We start from the raw sequence: 20,169 nt of genomic DNA, 5'->3' as shown, positions 1-20,169 counted from the left end.
AAATTTAAAATGTTTGTGCATTAAAATTTTCATTACTTTTAGAGGTTAAAATAGTCATTTTTTCTCTAAAAGCTTGTAGCTCCTTTTAAACGCTACTAGTAGGAGCGTTCAACCAAAAGTTTCAAGCTCCTAACCTAAAAGCTTCAAGCTCCTTCAAACAAACAAGACTTTTTGTTGAGTGAAAAATTTTTCTTAAAAGCTTAAAGCTAGAAGCTTCTAAAAGCTTCATGCCAAACATACCGTGTAGATAAATTTTCTTTATAGTTATATATAGCGATGTTTGAACAACTTTCTTAATTTGTAATTGGATTTCAATAATAAAAAAAAAAACTACATAAATTTTAAAATAGGTATAAAAAAGCAAGAAGTAGGAACTTTTGTTGATTACAAAATCAATGGGTGGTGGTCTATTGACAAAGACGAATCTTTAAACATGTGGGTTTAGGGGACGAAGATCTTAGGTTCAAGTCCCACAAATGACAGCATAAAACGAAATTCATCGTTAACAAAAACAAAACAAAACAAATGGCCTCGTCAGTTACGTATTCGATCCCACGTACTGCAAGTTGCCGAGGAAGTTTTACAATAAAAGTCAATAGTTGTCAGCTAATCAATGATTAATATAAGGCTACAGGGTGTGGGGGTCATGATTGGGTCATGATTTGCCACATAGGCCCATTATTCATGCCCTATACCACCCCCTTAATTAAATCACGGTGGTTCGCGTGGATTAAACCACGGCAACCACGACCCCTTTTTTTTCCATTATTCACGCAAACCCTAACCCCACCATCAAAAAAGAACGGCAACAGATTCTTTTCCTCTGTGATAATCAAGTTCACGGTCGCAAATCACATCAAGAAGAACGATAACAGGTACTTGTTTTCTTATGATATGTATTACAATTATAGTTCTTCTTGATGTAATTGTTTTTTGTTTGGATTGATTGTTTTCTAGTTGAATTGTATGATAGATCGGTTAATATGATCTATAGAATGTTCATACACACATATAATCTCAACCAGTTAGGGTTTATTCGTTCGTTTTCTGTCACGATTTGACTCGAATGATATGAACACGAGGACGTTACATGTTAATCTGTACCAGCAGCTTGAATTAGGTTATATGTAGTTGCAGATCACTAGATAAGTTCTAGCACTGGAATTTTGGAGTTAAAACCTAATGTTATTTGGTTAATTGGCTCAAACGCATTATTTCAGTTAGAGAGTAAGTGATATGTTTCTGTTTTCACAAATTTATTTAAGCTAGGTGTGAATAGAAACCTTTTCTCATCATGTTGGATATGACGGTCAGGTAATGAAATGGACATCATGCTTCTGAACCAGCTTCTAGAAAATGATATATGAAGTGCAATCTTTTTATTTTAATCACTGCAAATTACATGCTTTTTTACTATGCTTGTTTGTTTACTGTGCATACAAAGTGACTATTTGCAAAATTGCTTAAACTAATGTAAATTAATGGTAACTTGTATTGTCTCCGGCTGATTGCCGCATACGAGTATAGTTAATTGTTGCAAAATTGCTTTAACTTTTAAACACATTGATATGAGTTGATTAATGGCAATGAATTAGTTGATTATACATAGGTAAAGTGGGTCGGTTGACTAACTGGTCATATGGGTAAAGTTTTATACAGGTCCAAATGGATTAGAATTGTTATTTTAATAATATAGTCTGCTAGTTGCCCATTAATTTAAAAGGTTATATTTGAATTTATTTAATTATATTAGACTTTGATCATATTGATTGAGGTTCGTTTGTTTATGATTTATGCAATTCTATTTATGTGTGTCATTAAGCTATAGTTAATACTACCATGGATCCAAGCAACCCGAACAACACAAACAACCCGCCACAAACCCCGTGGACGCCACCCATTGATCCGATGTGGGCGACTCCACAATTTTCTTTTACAAGCTACAATCAAGTTCCTAATGCGTTCAACCAACTCCCTCAAACCCCGACTCCTAACACGTTCACGCAACTCTCTCAAACCCCGAATCCTAACGCGTTCACGCAACTTCCTCAAACCCCGCAACCTACTAGTTTATTTCAACTTCAACAAATCCAATTTCAACAACAATATCAGCAACAACTAAAAACGCTCCAACAAAGCCAAAGTCGGCCTATTCATACGAAAGTCCAATCGCAACCGACACCCGATACCCCTTCGTTAGACGATTTGGATGACATTGCCGTTGTACCCGAAACCCAACCTCAAAGTTCTAAGAAAACATCTACAAAAAAGCGTTCAACGAGGCCGGAACAAGAAAATTTAACCACCGGAAGAGGTCAAACTTGGACATCGATCGAAGAGTTGGCGTTGGCAAGGGCGTGGACCAATACGTCTACGTGTCCGATCGTAGGTATGTTATACTTTTTTATTTATACTAAAATAATATTTTATTCAATATAAAACAACATTTATTTACACCTTGATATTTTTTTATAGGTAATAATCAAAAGTCTGGCAGTTTTTGGAAGGAGGTTTGCAACAAATTTCATGCTTTGATGCAAAAAGAACCGTACCGAGAAGTGAACTCAATGAGCTCAAAGTATCGAGAGATGAATAAGAAGATATCGGCGTTTTGTGGTTATTACAACAACGCTCATTCGAATCGGCCAAGTGGGGCGAGTGATGAAACGGTTTTTGCCATAGCTATGTCAAAATACCATACGAAAGAAGGTAGTGCGTTCACATATGTAGGGGCTTGGGAAATCTTTAAAAATTGTCCCAAGTGGGCGCCGGTTCCTAACGAGGTGGCAAGAGCAAAGAGGTGTAAGACATTCGAGTCGATAGAGCATAGTGCCGGTGATTCGGATGTGCGTTACCATATTAATATTAATGACGAACCCGAGTTTGACGATGAAGTGATGGAGATTCCGGAATTGAAGCGCCCAAATGGCAGAGACAAAGCAAAAAAGGAAGCAGCGGCCAAAAATAAAGAGATGTCGACAAAAAATGAAACTCCGGGTGAAACGAAGGTGGATAAGTTGATGAGCAAGTTCACCGAATTTAACGAAATACAAGCGGCGAGACTTAAGTTGAAAGAAAAAGAAATGCAAGAAGCGGCCGATCGTGAAGACTTTAAGCTAATGGCAACAAACATCGACTCGCTCCCGGAAAAAGATAAAGAAGTGTTGCAAAAAATGAAGGCGAAAATTGCTAAAAAATGGAGTCTTTAAATTATGTCGTTATCATTTTTTATATTTTCTAGTTTTCGTCTTTAATTTACGTCGCAAACATTTTTTATATTTTCTAGTTGTAACGAAATTGATTCAGTTTTATATTTTATGGATTATATTACTTTTATTTTTTATATTTTCTAGTCGTTTCCGAATGAGTCGTCGTCTTTTCTTACGTATAGCCAACGATTTGGCTAATTATGACCCATTTTTCACACTAAGATGGGATGCTACAGGTAAAAGGGGGTTTACCACTTTACAAAAGTGTACGTCGGCAATTCGCCAATTGGCTTACGGTACAAGTAGCGACATGTGGGATGAATATCTGAAGATGTCTGATAGAACTTCACGAGAGAGTTTGTATCATTTTTGCAAAGGGGTGGTCAAGCTATACAGCACGAAGTACTTACGAAGGCCAACAAAGAATGATATCATAAAGTTGTACCAGGCACACGAAAGTAAACATGGTTTTCCTGGAATGCTTGGTAGCATAGATTGTATGCATTGGCCTTGGCGTAATTGCCCTAATGCATGGCGAGGTCAATTTACTCGTGGTGATCATGGTCATCCCACAATAATTCTAGAAGCCGTGGCATCAAATGATCTTTGGGTTTGGCATGCTTTCTTTGGTGTTCCTGGTTCGAATAACGACATTAACGTTCTTGGTCAGTCAGATGTTTTCAATGATATCATTAATGGTACGGGGCCTGATTCTAGGTTTTCGGTTTCAGGAGTAGAATACAAGCACGGGTATTATCTAGCTGATGGAATATACCCAACATACACAGCGATTGTTAAAACTATACCGTATCCAGAAGATGAAAAAAGAAAGAAGTTTGCAAAATGTCAAGAATCTGCTAGGAAAGATGTTGAGCGTCTATTTGGGGTTCTACAACAAAAATGGCACATAGTTGCAAACCCAGCACGAGCACTTGAACTCAAAACATTGAGATATTGTATGTATGCTTGTATCTTGCTGCATAACATGATTATCGAAGACGAAGGTAACGCCATATGTGAATATGATCCTAACGACATTCATGAGAATGTTGTACCAGTTGATGAAGGGCAACAAGAATCTAACATGTGGGCGTTATACAACGAGACTACGCATAACCATCTTCGTTCGGATTTGATTGAACATGTTTGGCAATTTGGTCGGGTTAACAACAACGAGTAGTTAGCTCGAGCCTATCAGGTGAAGATCGTCAGGCTCGTCGAGTTTTATCGAGCGTTAGTGTAATATCAGTTTTTATCAATATTTAATAACATTTACCCTTTATTTCTAGTTGTCTGGTAAAACGAACCTAGCCGAGCTTATTTAAATTGTTTACAAGCCAAGCCTGGACCTAAAAGTAAGTTTGTTTAGTAAAAGAGTCCGAGCCCGAGCTTGAGAAGCTATCAACGAGCTAAGCTCGAACTTTGAAAACAAAGTTCAAACCGAGTCAAACTCATATAAGTTAATGAAGTTCAAGCTCTGGTCAAGCTCGGATTCAGCCAGGCTCGTTTGCACCGAAAGAGGTAGGTATCCTGAAAAGTATTGACAACCGGAAGGGCACAAGGGGAAATAAAAAGCGATCATCTTGTTGGGTCTATGGTTTGGGGCAAACACAAAAACTCAGACAACAAAGAAATGAGGCAACAGAGGGAAGGAATGTTTGTGAAGGGTGGTTGATCCCCCTCTGTCGCCTATGATTTTCGATTTTGCCCCTTCTTTTTAACCGCCCTTTATATCTACATATATAGATACATACATATATATATAGGGAGGTTCATATAATGCATACAAATCCACACTGCAGTTATGATTTCTTTGTAACTTAGGGGGTGTTTGGCCTAGCTTTTTAGCTTTTCTTTACTCTGTTGAGGGTGTTTGGTATTACTTATTTTACTCCAAAAGTGATTATGCCCCTTCTTTTCGATTTTGCCCCTTCTTTTTAGCTTATAGCTTTTTAGCTTTTCTTTACTCCCTGAGACGCACTCTGAGGCGCCCCAGAATCGTTTTTTGGGCGTTTCACCTCAACAGTTTTTTAAAACCATGCCTGGTTCAACTGTAAACTGCCAAAACCAACCGACCAAGTAGAAGCGGTTCATGGGTGCTTAATTGGACCGTTTGTGCATATGCTTCTTGATCTGACCAATCTTGTCCTATATATATTGATCCGATTAAACCAATGTAGCCTGTATAGTTGTGAAGCCAAGAACCTAGTGAATGAATACAACAAAAGACTGGAAATATACAAACCTAACGGAAGGTTTGGAAGTTATATAGATTATTTGAAAACACTAAGAATCTGTTTCTATGCATAACAGACCAAACTACCAAAGTAATAGTTCCTTCTATGCAAAATCTTAAAATGCTTGTAGAGTGTGCTTTGTAATTGCAAAAGATATAATGGATGCTAGTTACTTGTGTATTACATAATTTCACTTTGACAAGGCATGTATAGGGGTATCCTTCTCATTCGGTTTTGTTTTGGTATATAATTTTTATCACTTGAATTGAACTGATCAAGTCATTATCACATAAATTTTAAATGTTGAAACTGCATGCACATGATAAAATCATGATGACAAAGAAGATTATGGAAATTTTTTATTTAAACCTGCGGGTAGTTTATAACTAAATTTATTTGTTGTTTATTTAAAAGAAATAAAATATATTTCAGGGTGAATGGTGGTTTGGGTCATGACCATACCCTTAGGATAGTGATTTTGGATGGTGGATTAGAGAGCGATGACATGGCGCTGACATGGAGGGTCATGGTGGTCATGAGGGTCATGACCACACCCTATAGCCTAAGCATACTTGAACGTAAATATTGTTTATCCAGTTGTCTTTTGACAATTTCCCTTTCATTTCGGTCTTTACATATGGAGGTTTCGTTGACATAATCTTTAAAAGCGTGTCATATCCATCGCTGTTTGAAAGCTTCTCAACTACCACTTTCATTTGTTTTATTTACCACTTTGATTTATTTTATTTGGTTATATGGTTTGGGTAGGTAATCGGGCTAGATATCATTTAATTCTATATTCGTGGAATAGGTTTTTCAATCCCATACAAACAATGACGAAGCTTGAAATTTCCGACCGAAGGTCGAAAACGTATATACCTAAAACTTTCTATAAAACCGGGGGTTCGAAAACGTATATACCCAAAAATTTCTATACGAAAACTACATACTCTCCACTACTCTCCACTACTGAGCTAAAAGTTCGGAGGGTCGGCCGCCTCCTCCCGCCCCCACTATGCTGCGCCCATGCATACAAGGTCACATACTCGAATATCTGTCTCAGATGTTTCGAAATATCGAGCATTCCATCATGCTAAAGATTTTTTTGTCATGCCTATGCATGCTCTTTAATCTTTATTGTCTTTATATTAACTTTAAGTTTACGTTTAATTTGGAACGAACACTTAGCTTGATTGATACAATCAATTGTGGATTAGGTTTTTATTTCGTGGGTGTCAGTAATTTGTGCTTGGATATCTATTAACTTGATTATATTTGAGTAAACTTCCGTTTTGTTCCCTGTGGTTTGGTCAGTTTAACGGTTTTGTCTCAAACCTTTAAAAATAGGGGTTATTGGATTTTAATAATCCTAAGTTTCACCTGTTGCCCGATAATAATCCCAACTTTAAAAATTCCCTCCAATAATCTCAACTTGTAAAAGTTTGGCCGCCATTGATCATTTTCTAAGACAGGTGCACTTAAATCAATTAAGGAGTCAGTAGATGTAATGGAATCTATTGAGAAGACCAAATTCTTATATGTTTGAAAAGAATCAATGGTGGCCAAACTTTTACAAGTTGGGATTATTGGAGAGAATTTTTAAAGTTGAGATTATTATCAGCCAACAGGTGAAACTTAATATTATTAAAATCCAATAACCCTAAAAATAGTCATTTTCCTCCAATAGTTTGCTATGGTTTTTCCATTTTGGTTCATGTGGGGAGCAAAATGGAAAAACAGACAATTTGGATGAAGTTAGAGGCGGGGAGCAAAATGGAAAAACCATAGCAAACTATTGGAGGAAAATGACTATTTTTAAAGAGTTTGGGGCAAAAGCATTACAATGACCAAACCACAGAGAGCAAAACGGAAGTTTACTCATTATATTTTTCATTTTTCGGTTCTAGTTAAATTAGACCATTTTGAATACTCAAAACCTAGCATTATTCACAATGAAAATTCTAAAAAAAGGTTCCATAACTTTAGTTACATAATTAAATTTCGTTTATAGTTTTATAATGATGTTTAGAGGACTTCTTTATTTTTATTTTTTAGATATATAAAAAGCAGGAAGTAGAAACTTCACATGATTACAAAACAAATGCAAATAATTAAAGTACGCGAAGTCTTGGCTGAAACCAAATCAAATTAGCAAACACTAAATGTGTAAAATTAGCTAAACTTATTATACAAATTCAAAATTCCAAGGGTTCCATAGTGTTACTCTGTTGTAATAAACTATTGCTAAAATTTTTGTGTTCTGTAATTTTGCTAGGGCTAACTGTTTTAATGAATCAATTTCATTGTTGCTATTAAAAAAAAGATAAATAATATGCGTTATCTTCATTTTAGTTGATTAAAAGACAAAATGACAATAAGAAATGAGTAATGGCCTAATCAATTACGTATTGCAAGTTTGGGTAGTTTTACAATTACAGTAGATAGTTGTTAGCTAATCACTCTTATCTTATCTTATACTTATAATAAACGATTTAAAAACAATTACAGTAGATAGTTGTTAGCTAATCACTCTTATCTTAGCTAATCACTCTTATCTTATACTTATAATAAACTTATAATAAACGATTTACAAAAAAATACCGCGTATTAACACCATACCAATCCTAAAAAAATGTTTTTAATCAAATATTATTTTTTATATTTTTAAAATATTTTTGCTTAGATTAAATCTGATAAACATTCCCATAAAATATATCCTTACTTCAGATATGTTTTTAATCTATAATTTATAATAATAATGATATTTTTGAATTTAAGCCATACAAAAAAAAAAAGATTTTGATCATAGTTTTTTTAATTATTACTTCAGATATATTTTTAATATATAATTTACAACAATAAAGATATTTCTGAATTTAAGCCATACCAAAAAAAAAAAATATTGATAATAGTTTTTTTAATTATATTTATAAAGATAACGATACCTTTTATTTAAAAAGGATACCTTTTATTTAACTTACCAAAAAAATTGCAGAATATATGAATTTTTTAAGTATTATGATACACATCATTACCTGTTTGAAACAAATAGAGAATGATAAAATGTATACCTAAGTATGAGTATAAATATTTTATACTAGCTTAAGAACCCGCGAGGTTCGCGGGTGGACTAAAACACAAATGAATAAGTTTAATTTATTGAAGTAATCGTTTGAATTAAATAACCGTTGAAGTAATAATAAATTAGTAAACTACAATGAGACAAAGGCATTGTTTAGGACCTCGGTTTGGATTCCCTACGAAATCTACCTGCTTCTGTTGGGTGATTGTCCAACAAAAAGATACAGCACCCGTAAGCTACCAACTACCTTGTCCCTTGGTGTGGTGGTAAAGTACGAATCTTCTATCTAAACGTGGAGATGATTTAAATCCTGCAAGGTGCATATATAAGGATATAGGTTATCACCCGCGAACTTCGCGGGTCGGAAAATTTAATCTACATTATCAAAAAGTGTATAAATAATATAAATACAAAAGTAATACATTAAATAAATTACTTATTGACAAAGGGAAATTATAGTTAATGGTACAAGAGTGTAATAAATTGTTACCTCTACTTGTTTTTGATCCTTAGACAGTAACGGTATACAAACAAATCACCTTAAGGCTTCCTGTATGATGACACTTCCTTAACAATTTAACCGTACCTCGCTTCAGAGTACTTTGATGTAGTGGCGTCCGTCTACAATTGTAAATCCAAACATCTATCAAAACATACTATAAAAACTTAATAAAAAGGATATGCAAAATAAATTTCCTTTTTTCCTTGTTACAGCAACAGATCATTTACTTGACATCTATCATAACATACTATAAAAACTAACCCATTTGACTTGCATCCAAAAAACCTCTAAAAACCTTATGTTCGTTCCAAACGCCGCCGAAACACCATTATATCCTATTTGGCGAAAAGGGGATATGAACTACAACAATATGTGATTGGATCTTTAGTCCAGCTGATGATCTACACTAATGTTAATAAACTAAGAAAAAAAAAAGTAAACATCTTTCTTTCAGGCATTTTGTCGAACACCTGATGCTCAACTCCATAACTTACAAAAAAAAAAAAAAATATCAAACAAAAAAGTAAAACATAAGATTACATAAAACCATACCATTTCCTTAAGATCTTCACCATGTAAATCTTGAAGAATATCTATAAACTTATCCAACAGCAACACATCATACTCAATTAGCTTATGCCTAATCATCCAAATCGAACATATGCTTCGAGAATCTCTATGAAGATCAATGAATCGTCTGAAGACTAATCATCTCAAGCATTAATCCAAGATTACTCTTAAATAATAAAGTCAACTGATTGACTTCAAAAAAAAAAAAAAAACATTACAATCATTACAACAGACCTAAACCTAACAGTGCATTTAGTTCAAAATGCATACGGACTGATATGTTTAGTTTAAAAAGATCGTAATACCTCATAGTAACTGAATTCAATATGTGACTCATTGATAACATACCTGCTAGGCATTTTTGAATTCAACCCAATTTTGATACGGGTTTGGATTTTGTTTTCACATTTGACCAACATAACTAAAGCTCTTGCGTGTGCACAATTGCTTCACGAAAATACGTCATTAGGCCTGCAGAGCAACAAACTTATAGTTATATTCCTTGCTTACAAAGAGAAGATAATTGAAATTTATCAAAAAAAAAAGGTACAAAGTTGGCACCTATTAGAGCGGTGTTCCACTTGTTAACAATTTTTGTGAACGCTGTAGAACCTGAACTCATAAGAATTTGCCTCACACAATTTTCTAACACTTTCATATATTCATCATCTACCCTTAAGAACGCAATTGTTGTACGCTCCGTCTGTTCATTCTACAGATTCGGGTTGTCTTTGCTATAACCGAAACAAAGCTATTTTCCCACTGGATACACGAACCTCATTTGCTGCTGCATTGCCTGACCCAACAAACTTTGATGAAACTTCTATGCAACAATACTTACACTTTGCTGATGATACCCCTATAGAGACAATTGACTTTGGACAGAAAGAAACTCTTGCTTTGACTCCCGTGCCACCAGTTGACTTTGGACAGAAAGAAAGTCTTGCTTTATCCCCAGATGCTTATTGCCAGCGACATGAAATAATTGTATCTGTAAGCACCAGTTACTCTACATTGTTGAATCAATAGAAGCTAAGTACCTTTCCTGTTAAAGCATCAAGTTTGGTTTTCACTTTACTAAGTGATTTTTTTTGTCGTGATGACCGATGATAGCGTTATAACTAAAATCAAACAGATTTTCTTATTAAAATCAAACAGATAGCGTTATAGCTAAATACCTTTCCGGTCCGAACAACGCCGTTCTGCTCAACTGGATTTGACGTCAAAGGTTAAATTTGTGGTATAAGTGAAAGAAAATATAAACTGTAGGTCTATAAGCACAGTCCTGCATATCATCATATATTTCGTTAAAATACCCAGATTGCCATGGTATAAGTGAAAGAAAATATTAACTGTAGGTATTTAAGTTAACCCGAATACTCCATTGACACTGCCTTGACTTTTCCCAGGAATAGCTTTGTAAACTCCAACAATTGCGACACGGTCTCCAGGTTTGCATGAGTCAACCAGATCATCTTCTGCGATGACATCAACAGTTCTCGGAAGTTAACTATTTGCATAATATACAAATGAATAAGTAAATTGAAAACAAAAAAGGCACCATACCCTCTTAAGTGGAGACCGTTTTTTTAATTAACATATGTTCCACCAAGCATAAGTAAAATAACCGCTTTCTTAATCCACGAATGCCCATAGATTGAAGGTGCTAGTGATCTAGACAGCAAGTCAAATGTATCTTCTCTCTCAGCTATCTTTTTAATGTGTTTCAAGTCCTCGGAACTATCAATTATGTTGAAACTTGAAAAAAGGACAAATGAATAATCACAAACATGTTAGCAAGTATTACAATTGTATTCATAGTTAAACATGTTACAAATTCTGTAAATGCTGAAACGATAAAATGATGAAACGATAAAAAGTAGGAAAAAGAGGCATCTAAAGAATGTGTGGTTCAACCCAACCATAGTCCATCCTGTTTGACCCGTAATCCAACACCCAATCTTACCACTACTACATATAACATAGATGTACGACTTATTGTTTTCAAAGCATGCCCAAGATACTCATTTACTACTATCTCACTATCTCATTCATTGCATACATCGTGCGAGATGACCATTGTTCCCATAACCACCAACTCTTTGACATCATTTGCAACAAAAAAGCCCATTTGTTAGTTTAATTTAAATGGGTTCAGCTCAGTTTGGATCAGACCCGCAGGTTTGCAAGCTCACTGTTAGAAATGATTGAAAAATAGATTTCCTAAAGATTTCATAAAGAATCTCATCGGGAAGGACTTCAATAGATGGACTCTTTTCTTCTTCAAGATATAGAAATCATGAATCACTGCTTCTTTGACGTTTGCAAGGAGAACAGTAAATGGAAAGAAAACGGGGCGAATCTTTTGAGCATAGTGATCCACCTGTAGGATAGTCGTCATCCCCTGTAAATTAGAGAAAGAAATTATTAGAAAACAGTATTTTCCTGATTCTCATAAGCCGTAGAACCGAATGCATCTATATGCCTTAACTCAAACTCTAGTAATTTGTTAATACAATTTTTAAAATTTACCAGTTAGTAAGAAATCATGTGTGTTTTCCTATAAGATTAATCTTTCAACAGAAATATAACCATAATTTACGGCTTCAAAATCATGATCCAAACCTCAAGTATCATCTCTTATGTATTATTTCCTTTTTAAATACAATTATACTTGCAAAACTTCCTAATTCCATTCCATTCCATTCCATGAAACGAACGCTACCTAAGTTAATTATTTCACTTCCTATTCGTAAACCACAAAACTCTAATTTTTATAATTATTGATACCATGGCAATCAAGAAACCAAGACAGATGTAGCCATTATCCACTTACAGGTGGAGGGCAAGATGTAATACATCTGTATACAAAGTTCCTTGAACTAAATATGTAGGTTTTCCCCTAATTTATTTTGTAAAACATGTGCGAATGCATCCAAAATTGATAGAAAATCCTTCCAAGGGATCTTTGCTCTTTTGCTTAGATCTGTAACACCTTTTAATTTCCTAAGATTGTAATATCCATACCTATAAACACACCATTAATTAAACATGTTTTAACGGATTATAATTATTCGTGTAAGACATGTGTTTATTCAAATCGTGCAAGATCCTACTCCACAAATGTTGAAAAAAAGAAATCTAATGATTCATCTACCAACATCATGAACATATTTCTCAAGTAAAATAGTGAAACCTTGTTACATATCACAAAGGAAACAGAGGAAATCCCTAAAACGAAGAAACAAATTATATAAGTGAATATTTAATGATTGAACAAAAGGCTATGAAGAACAGTGGATGGATAGACACGTACCTTTTAGAAATGATTGAAAAATAGATGGCAGATCTTCGAGCTTAAACATATAACATCGATTTTAGGGTTTGAAGAAAACAACGTGCCTGTGTAGTCGAATGAACAACAGAGAGATTAGTGGTGATTAAATCAAGATTATGCATATATGAAATACGAATCTTCAAAGAAAGCTTACTTTATGGGTTTAGAGATCGAAAAACCATACCTTGTTACTTTGGATCACAGATCACAAAAGACACGTTCTAGGGTTTGAAGACGAACAAAGGATACGTAGAGGAATCTCATATTACATCATGAAATATGCCGAAAAATACCTGGATAGTTCATGCCTTTGAGTTTAGGGTTTTGAAGTGGAAAAGGTAGAGATATTATGTTGATAATAGAATGCATGTTAAAATTTCAGAACACAGATCTGATGATGAAAAGTACAGAACGACGAGAGAAAATGTAGAGAGAACAGGTTTTGAATTTTGAGATCAATAAGGAATAGAGAAGAATTAGGGTACTCTGATCAAATAATTAGGGTATCTGATCAAATAACGATGGAAGAAGCTTTAGGGACAGAGAGAATGCGTAACGTCTCCTATTTTTGGAAAATTGAATTGATTGAAGGCAAAGAGTTGAAATTGAAATTAGGATTTAGAGGCTTTTGGTTTTAGCGCCTAAACACAATAAGCGTGGATTGATAGAAAGACACGTGGCTATTAGTAGTTTAAGCAAATGCCAAGTGGCCAAAATTGTTTTGTTTTAATACTAGGTTATTACCCGGGATTGCTTCCCGGGTTGGAGAAAGTTACTAATATACTTATTATTTATGATTAATACATACTTAAAATGATACAAAAAAATGTACGACATATTAATGTGTATAATTAAAGTTATAAAGTTGCTCCGCCATCTAACCAATTATCTATACAAAAGAGTTATTCTCTCCCGTTCAAACTTCGCTTACCAAAAATTGTGAGAATACATCATAAAAAGTCCATTTACCGAAACGAATATAAGAAAAAATAAAAGCCAAAGGTTTGCAAGAAGCAATTTTTTTATAAGTTTCTTTAAAACATAAAATAAAAGCAAAGTAAATTGTCTATGAATCCTCTTTGAAGCTATCACATGATTTTGATCCTGCACTAAATGTCTTCAAAATATTTTTTTATCAGCCAAATTTATTAAAAAAAAGCAAGCCAAAGGCTATACAACATGAGAATATACAGAGGTTACATAAACTAAAAAGTTGTACCAACTGTTTCAATCAAAGGATAGAAGGTTAGCTCCGTTATACACCCATAAGAACCCCAAAGCTTTGACATCTTTCAACATTTTCACCGGGTCAGTCAGGCAATTAGAGATCACTTCGTTTCTTTTCTTCCAAATTACCCAGCAAGCAAGGATAATAACCAAATGAATCATTTTGCAAGTCGCGAAGGCTTGAGAAAAGGGGTGAATATGGTAAAGATATTGACTTTTTTGGGCAACCACTTGACCTATTCAAAGTGATCATTAGTTGAAACCACAACCTCGCTTTGAAGAAGACATTTTAAGATTCTAACTGAGAATTCCCCATATGATTCCCCCAACCAATTCCATTTGTCAACCCCACCAGGGATGTTGATCCCAAACAACCGGTTGCAACAATCCCAAAGCTCATTCAGCTCATCAGCAGAATCCATTTCATAAGACTAGACCCACGTCAACCCCGTAGTCTCCGACGTGGTGGGGATGTGATCTTTGACCGTACAGTGTTTATTAGTTTCAAGTGTTTATTAGTTTCAAGCTGAAATAAGGCCGAGTAGAGAGACTGAAGAGTTACATCCGCCACCCAAGCATCAACCCAGAACCAAATAGAGCTGCCATCACCAACTATACCTTTGATTAATTTCTAGACGTTGACCGTGTTGTTGCACCCAAACATGTCCGACTTTAAAATGTTAGGCCAAACTCCACCATAAACGGCCTTAAGGGGAAGAAAGCGACCAGTACAGGTCACATAGGCCAAGAAAATAAATAACTAAAAACGAAAGAACTGTAGAACCTCATAAAAGGATATAATGTGTGAAGGAGACATCATGTTGATAATTGCATCTATTCTGTGAACATAAAAAATAAATAAAATTATTAGATTAGCACTGGTTTGACTATGAATTAACCTGTCTAATTACCTTATAGCACTGATTTGACTATGAATTTCTCTTGTGCAGGTAGTAACTTCCAGGTTGACTTATTCAAGAAAAGTTGGACTTTTGTCCTTTAACTTCTTTGTCATGGATAGCATGGGTAGCATGCAGAGCTGGCTTCGCCTCCTTAGCTACTAAATTGCCACTAACATGTGTCTATACCACCTCAACTTCAGCTGGATCCTCAACCTTGCAAAATAGTAACATGAGTTCCTATGTGTTCTTAATAATTATTCCATTTTGATAGAGGTCACAATTTCAACCAGATTAAGGATATATATTCAATGTCTTTTGAACCCTCAGCTGGATCTTAAATATATATATTTTTTATATAAATGTGTATTCTTGGTTCTAAAATCTAAGTCAGTAATCTTTTAGTATTAATATGTAAAAAATATAATAAAATTTCACGTTAAATGGTTCGTGTTCATGCCAACCCGCATAAACTCATGTTATATGTGTCCGGCATGATTTTCGGATTCCAATCATTTATTTAGGCTGGTTTCGTAAACATGACCCATTTAACATCCGGAGTGCAATAAAAAGCAATTAACTACAAAATTTATGATCTAAAGATAATGTTGACGCGGTTACCTGGACAATCCTCACGTGGAGTACTACGAAGGTTGAAGTAACTCTCAAAGGTGCCAGCCCACTCATCGCGCTTGGTCAAGAAATCGGATTCTAAATTGAAGAATTTCTTTACAGTTATCGCGATAGAAGAATGATCAAATTGTGAATACGGTGTTGGTCCATTTGGTTCATGGATCACTGCAATTAACGATCGATCATAGTCAAACTCAGGTCAGATCACTTCTCGTTCATTGGTCAGATCACTAGATCACTGAGACCATTGAACCGGATTTAAAAATCAAATTACCTCATATCTAATTTAAAAAATATTTATAAATTACACTGCAACTTCTTTATATTTATACCGGAACCAACCCCTATATTTATAAGCATAAAGAAATACATTTCTTTTTAAAGTATTTTGAACCAGCCAATGTTCTTGCGTTTAGACGGGTTGGTGGGTTTCGACGGTTTAAGAACACCCCTATTACGGACGACCCATATGACTTTTTCAACAATATGAGCAGGCCCAAATCAATGAACATGAAGCAATCTACAACTTCAAAGAGGCATGATAGGTAACTGCTATGCAAAATTTTAATATTTGATTAAGATTTTGAAAATGGTAAAGAAAAACAGTAATATTGTTATTTAGTTTGTTTCCTTTTTTGTCAATCACTTCTCACAGTCATTTAGGTTCTGTTTGTTTGCCTCTAAAATTTCAGATTACTTGCTTACAATTTGGCCCCCAAATCACTCATGTTTTAGGTGTTCTTGTGTACGTTTTAGTCAAACAATTTGACTTGAAGAACTTACCTTCAAGAGCTCAAGAACAGATTGCATTTCCTTGAAAAAAAATACCAACGCGTCAAGCGGCTTCGCTTCAAGAACTCACCTTTTTCTACATCTTTTCACTATACAAATTATTTCAACATCAAAAATAAATAAATCATATCATGTATATTATAGTTTACACACACATACATATATACATATAACAAACGCACATATAAATGTACCGAGTCAATGGCTGACCTTGCTTCCATCAATGATATGCAAGTAACCTATTCATGACCTGGTGGTAGTATGAGGTGAACCATATAACACAAAATTAACAGTAGAAATAAAGAATTAATAAACTAATATACTTCAAGAATGTTAAACCAAAATCATATTAAGAAGGAAGACTTACTTGCAATGTTAGACTCGGTTAAGTATGCCTGGTAGCGATCATATTTCTGTTTAAAATCAGAAAATTGCCGCTTATATATTAAGCCAAACACACTAATTTAAAAAATAAAATAAAATGAAACTTTACCTTGTCTCTAAAATCCGATTCAGAATCTACCAGATTGCATTTCCTTGAAAAAAATACCAACGCGTCATGCGGCTTCGCTTCAAGAACTCACCTTTACTTACATCTTTTCACTATACAAATTATTTCAACCTCAAAAGTAATAAATCATATCGTATATATTACAGTTTAAACACACATACATATATACATATAACAAACACACATATAAATCTACCCAAGTCAATGGCTGACCTTGCTTCCATCAATGATATGCAAGTTACCTATTAATGACCTGCGGCCTTCCATGAAACCCTGACAATAAGTGCCTTCTCCTATTGAAGATTATAAACCTATTTTGAGTATTCCCCGTCAAATATTGTTGCACCTGCACACACAGGATTATATCCAATCTTAGAAGTAGTTAATATGGTTAAGTTTTCTTGTAGTTTACTTACTAACCAGCACTAAGGTTCACTCCACCACCTCCTAAGAATAACCCCGATGTATCACAATCAATTTTGTCAATAAAACCATATTTTGATTCATAAGAACAAAAAGAGAATAACGACTCGAGTACACAAAGAGTGATCGATTTCCGGACTTGAAAATCTAACTATAAAAACCTGTGTACTTTAAGTGTGTTGCAACTACACATGGTGTTTTTTAGTATTAAAACATCTGTACGTTGCAACTACAAAAGGAAAGCATTATGGTGATAGACGGACCACAACTTCATAAAAGTTCTAAAGTAAAAAATAAATAATTGAGATATTCAGTAGGATTAACAAAACGCTACATTTTATATGTTAGCAAATTAGTGTGAATTGACCTGCAAAAGACAATACAACGATAAAATTCAGTAAAGCTAAAAGATCAAGAGGAAGTGCAATCGCTTCCTGCAAATATATATATATACAGATAAAACTACGCTAAGACATTTGCCTTTCGAGACTGTAAAATATATGTATCATAAATAATCCACCATGAGCAATCAAGTTCAGCATAATACATTCGTGCTCTTATAATTTATGATTAAATACTATAAGAACAAAATAAAAAAAGCAACAACAAAAAACAATACCTCATCATTCATCACCCCATCACCTCCAACAATCCCCAACGACCCATTCTGAAGAAACCGAATCAAAGCCTCCTTTTTCGCATCTAGTGCATCCCTCCAGTATCTCTGCAGATACAACATCCATGCCCAATTTAACTTCCTCTATTCATCCTAAACACATCACAACAAACCAACCCACTCAACAACCATCAAACATAATGAGATAAAAAATGTTTTGGGTCAAACCAACCCGTTTTAGCATAACCCGCTGCTAATCGCTAGACGTGAGCTTCTCACCGGACACAAACATACCTGCAATAAAGAAAAATGTTGCCCAGCCTTCACGACCATAAAATTGTGTAGTCATTCGCATCTCCCATGAATTGATTATGATCAATAAAAGACATCTAATTTGTCAAAAAAAAAACGTTCTAGAAAAAAAAACAATTTTATTCAAAGATAAAACCCTTATCGATTAATTTCCAACTTCACAATTTTCTTCAATCAACAATAAATGTGTAAGTGTGCAATAATATATATCAAGAACTCTAATCGTTCTAATCATATTTTCAATTTATTGTGCATTTAAAACAACAAATGAATTGAAACCCTAACAGATCGTAAGAGCGAGTTTTAACAGCCCTAAAACAAATTGATCCATATAATCTTTGTTGGTCTAGCAATCATCTTTTGATCAAGGATCATAGAAATTGAAAATATGCAGGGACTCTTGTATGAGTCAATTAACAAAAGCTTGAAGAAATCGGGGGTAGTTTAGAAGCAATTAGAATAAAAAATAAGCAAAATAAACACAAAAAGCACAAAGATAAACATACGTTGAACCACAAGACGGATCAAACAGTTGGTTTTGATTAAAATCTTAATACCAACACCGTTAGGGTTTCACAGAAAAACGAACGATCAAAAAATTAAAACCTTCGTGAATAAGCTTGATTTTGGAATCCTTTGTTAAGCTTCAAGCACAAGTGACTCAGAGAGAATGAGATGCAGGTAGAAGAAGAAGAAGCGTTCAGGAAAGCGTATGATAGAAGCTTTGGGGAGGCTAGGGTTTCGTATGATAGAATAAGAAAAGCTTTGATGAAATAGGTTATTATATATGACCCGAAATTAATGGGTCGGGTTAGAAAAAAGAAAGATCCGCGTGTTTTTTTTGGCTGCCTATTGAGTTTCCCGCCAAAACCCAATCCTAGAGGCTCTAATCTAATGCCACATCAGCCCAAATCTTCTTGTTTATTATATATAATAGATAAGTAATAGATATTTAAACTATGATACGCGATCAACTGTTAAATTTTCTTATTTGAAAACTTATACGTTTATTCATTCTTCTCTTTCATCACAACTACTCTTGAACTAAAAATAAGTGATGGAGTTCTACAGTACCAAAGGAAGTTTGATCAAATGACTATCGGAGGGTCAAAGGACCCTCTTGATCCTCCTATGGTTTCACTAATGATTATTAAGTATATCTATTTTTCTTATTGTGCTTTGTAAACATACACTTCTATTATTCAATATGTATAATACACAGGACTACACCTAGTTATTAATATAAGTATACTTGAACGTAGATATTGTTTATCTAGTTGTTCACATATTACTTTAATCTATTTTGATATTTTTACTTGAAAGCTTCTCGCCTACCACTTTGATTTATCTTATTTGGGCATTTGATTTAGGTCATAGACTGGATATCATTTGATTCTATACTTGTGGACTATATGTTTTTTCAATTTCATACGGGTCACATACTCCCGGATTTGGATATTGGCGGTTTCGCTAACAGGGACACCGCCCCGCCGAAGACCCAGAAGACTTTGGCGAGTGCTGTGTTTTGTCGTATCGCTCAGAATATTGAATCAGATTTCTGTACGACCCCTCGTCAGAACGTCGTCCTAGAATGTTTGCAGGGACCCCACGCCCAAGATTTTCTATCGGTCATCCCCATCGAGGGCTTAGGCCAAAAGATGTCAGCCGTTGAATAGCGTGCTATCTTAAAATATCGGCTCATGATTCCTATGTTCCTTGATGATGAGCAATGCCCGATTTGCCGGAAAGCTTGCTTAGACCAATTTGGGGAGCATGCTCTGCACTGTAAAGAACTGCCAGGTTTTAAGTATAGTGCGGG

The 20,169-nt window shown here is 34.6% G+C and overlaps 2 protein-coding genes and 1 long non-coding RNA gene across 40 annotated transcripts; 2 read left to right on the top strand and 1 right to left on the bottom strand.

Moving 5' to 3' along the window:
• The first annotated feature begins 728 nt into the window (after positions 1 to 728).
• On the top strand, positions 729 to 3,342 carry LOC110888890 (glutathione S-transferase T3-like). 3 transcript variants are annotated; one of them, XM_035980323.1, is made up of 3 exons: positions 729 to 875; positions 1,823 to 2,389; positions 2,476 to 3,342. In XM_035980323.1, exons 2-3 carry the CDS (start codon positions 1,840 to 1,842, stop codon positions 3,207 to 3,209), a joined length of 1,284 nt encoding a protein of 427 aa, XP_035836216.1. In that variant the 5' UTR covers positions 729 to 875; positions 1,823 to 1,839; the 3' UTR covers positions 3,210 to 3,342. The 3 variants fall into 3 exon arrangements, with proteins under 3 accessions (XP_035836216.1, XP_021992080.1, XP_035836217.1); XM_035980324.1 differs by having other exon boundaries at positions 775 to 875; positions 1,829 to 2,389; XM_022136388.2 differs by having other exon boundaries at positions 767 to 2,389.
• A 6-nt stretch (positions 3,343 to 3,348) lies between these two features.
• On the top strand, positions 3,349 to 4,389 carry LOC110888889 (protein ALP1-like). The gene has a single exon (XM_022136387.2). It carries the CDS (start codon positions 3,364 to 3,366, stop codon positions 4,387 to 4,389), a length of 1,026 nt encoding a protein of 341 aa, XP_021992079.1. The 5' UTR covers positions 3,349 to 3,363.
• A 4,188-nt stretch (positions 4,390 to 8,577) lies between these two features.
• On the bottom strand, positions 8,578 to 19,097 carry LOC110891240. Of its 36 annotated transcripts, none has more exons than XR_002565178.2 (18): positions 18,957 to 19,097; positions 18,271 to 18,332; positions 18,042 to 18,146; positions 16,982 to 17,345; positions 16,856 to 16,901; positions 16,683 to 16,738; positions 16,480 to 16,577; positions 15,685 to 15,861; positions 15,076 to 15,279; positions 13,122 to 15,003; positions 12,917 to 13,002; positions 11,167 to 12,004; positions 10,779 to 11,078; positions 10,162 to 10,645; positions 9,949 to 10,071; positions 9,583 to 9,792; positions 9,019 to 9,149; positions 8,587 to 8,838 (listed from the first exon to the last, which is right to left on the bottom strand). It is a non-coding gene; the product is annotated as an uncharacterized LOC110891240 (long non-coding RNA). The 36 variants fall into 36 exon arrangements; XR_002565177.2 differs by having other exon boundaries at positions 18,042 to 18,191; positions 18,857 to 19,090; XR_002565180.2 differs by having other exon boundaries at positions 18,857 to 19,090.
• Between the last annotated feature and the right edge of the window lie 1,072 nt (positions 19,098 to 20,169).

The sequence above is a fragment of the Helianthus annuus genome, chromosome 11 (genome assembly GCF_002127325.2).
Source record: "Helianthus annuus cultivar XRQ/B chromosome 11, HanXRQr2.0-SUNRISE, whole genome shotgun sequence".
In the NCBI taxonomy this organism is placed as follows: Eukaryota; Viridiplantae; Streptophyta; class Magnoliopsida; order Asterales; family Asteraceae; genus Helianthus; species Helianthus annuus.
The sequence above is the reverse complement of the archived record's forward strand: the minus strand, read 5'-3'. Positions and strand labels throughout refer to the sequence as shown.

What these genes read in the sequence shown, in the direction of transcription:
- LOC110888890 (XM_035980323.1), top strand. Translation starts at nt 1,840, where the DNA reads ATGGATCCAAGCAACCCGAACAACACAAACAACCCGCCACAAACCCCG. An exon ending in GTCTACGTGTCCGATCGTAG is followed by an intron (nt 2,390 to 2,475) that starts GTATGTTATACT and finishes ATTTTTTTATAG; the next exon opens with GTAATAATCAAAAGTCTGGC.
- LOC110888889 (XM_022136387.2), top strand. Translation starts at nt 3,364, where the DNA reads ATGAGTCGTCGTCTTTTCTTACGTATAGCCAACGATTTGGCTAATTAT.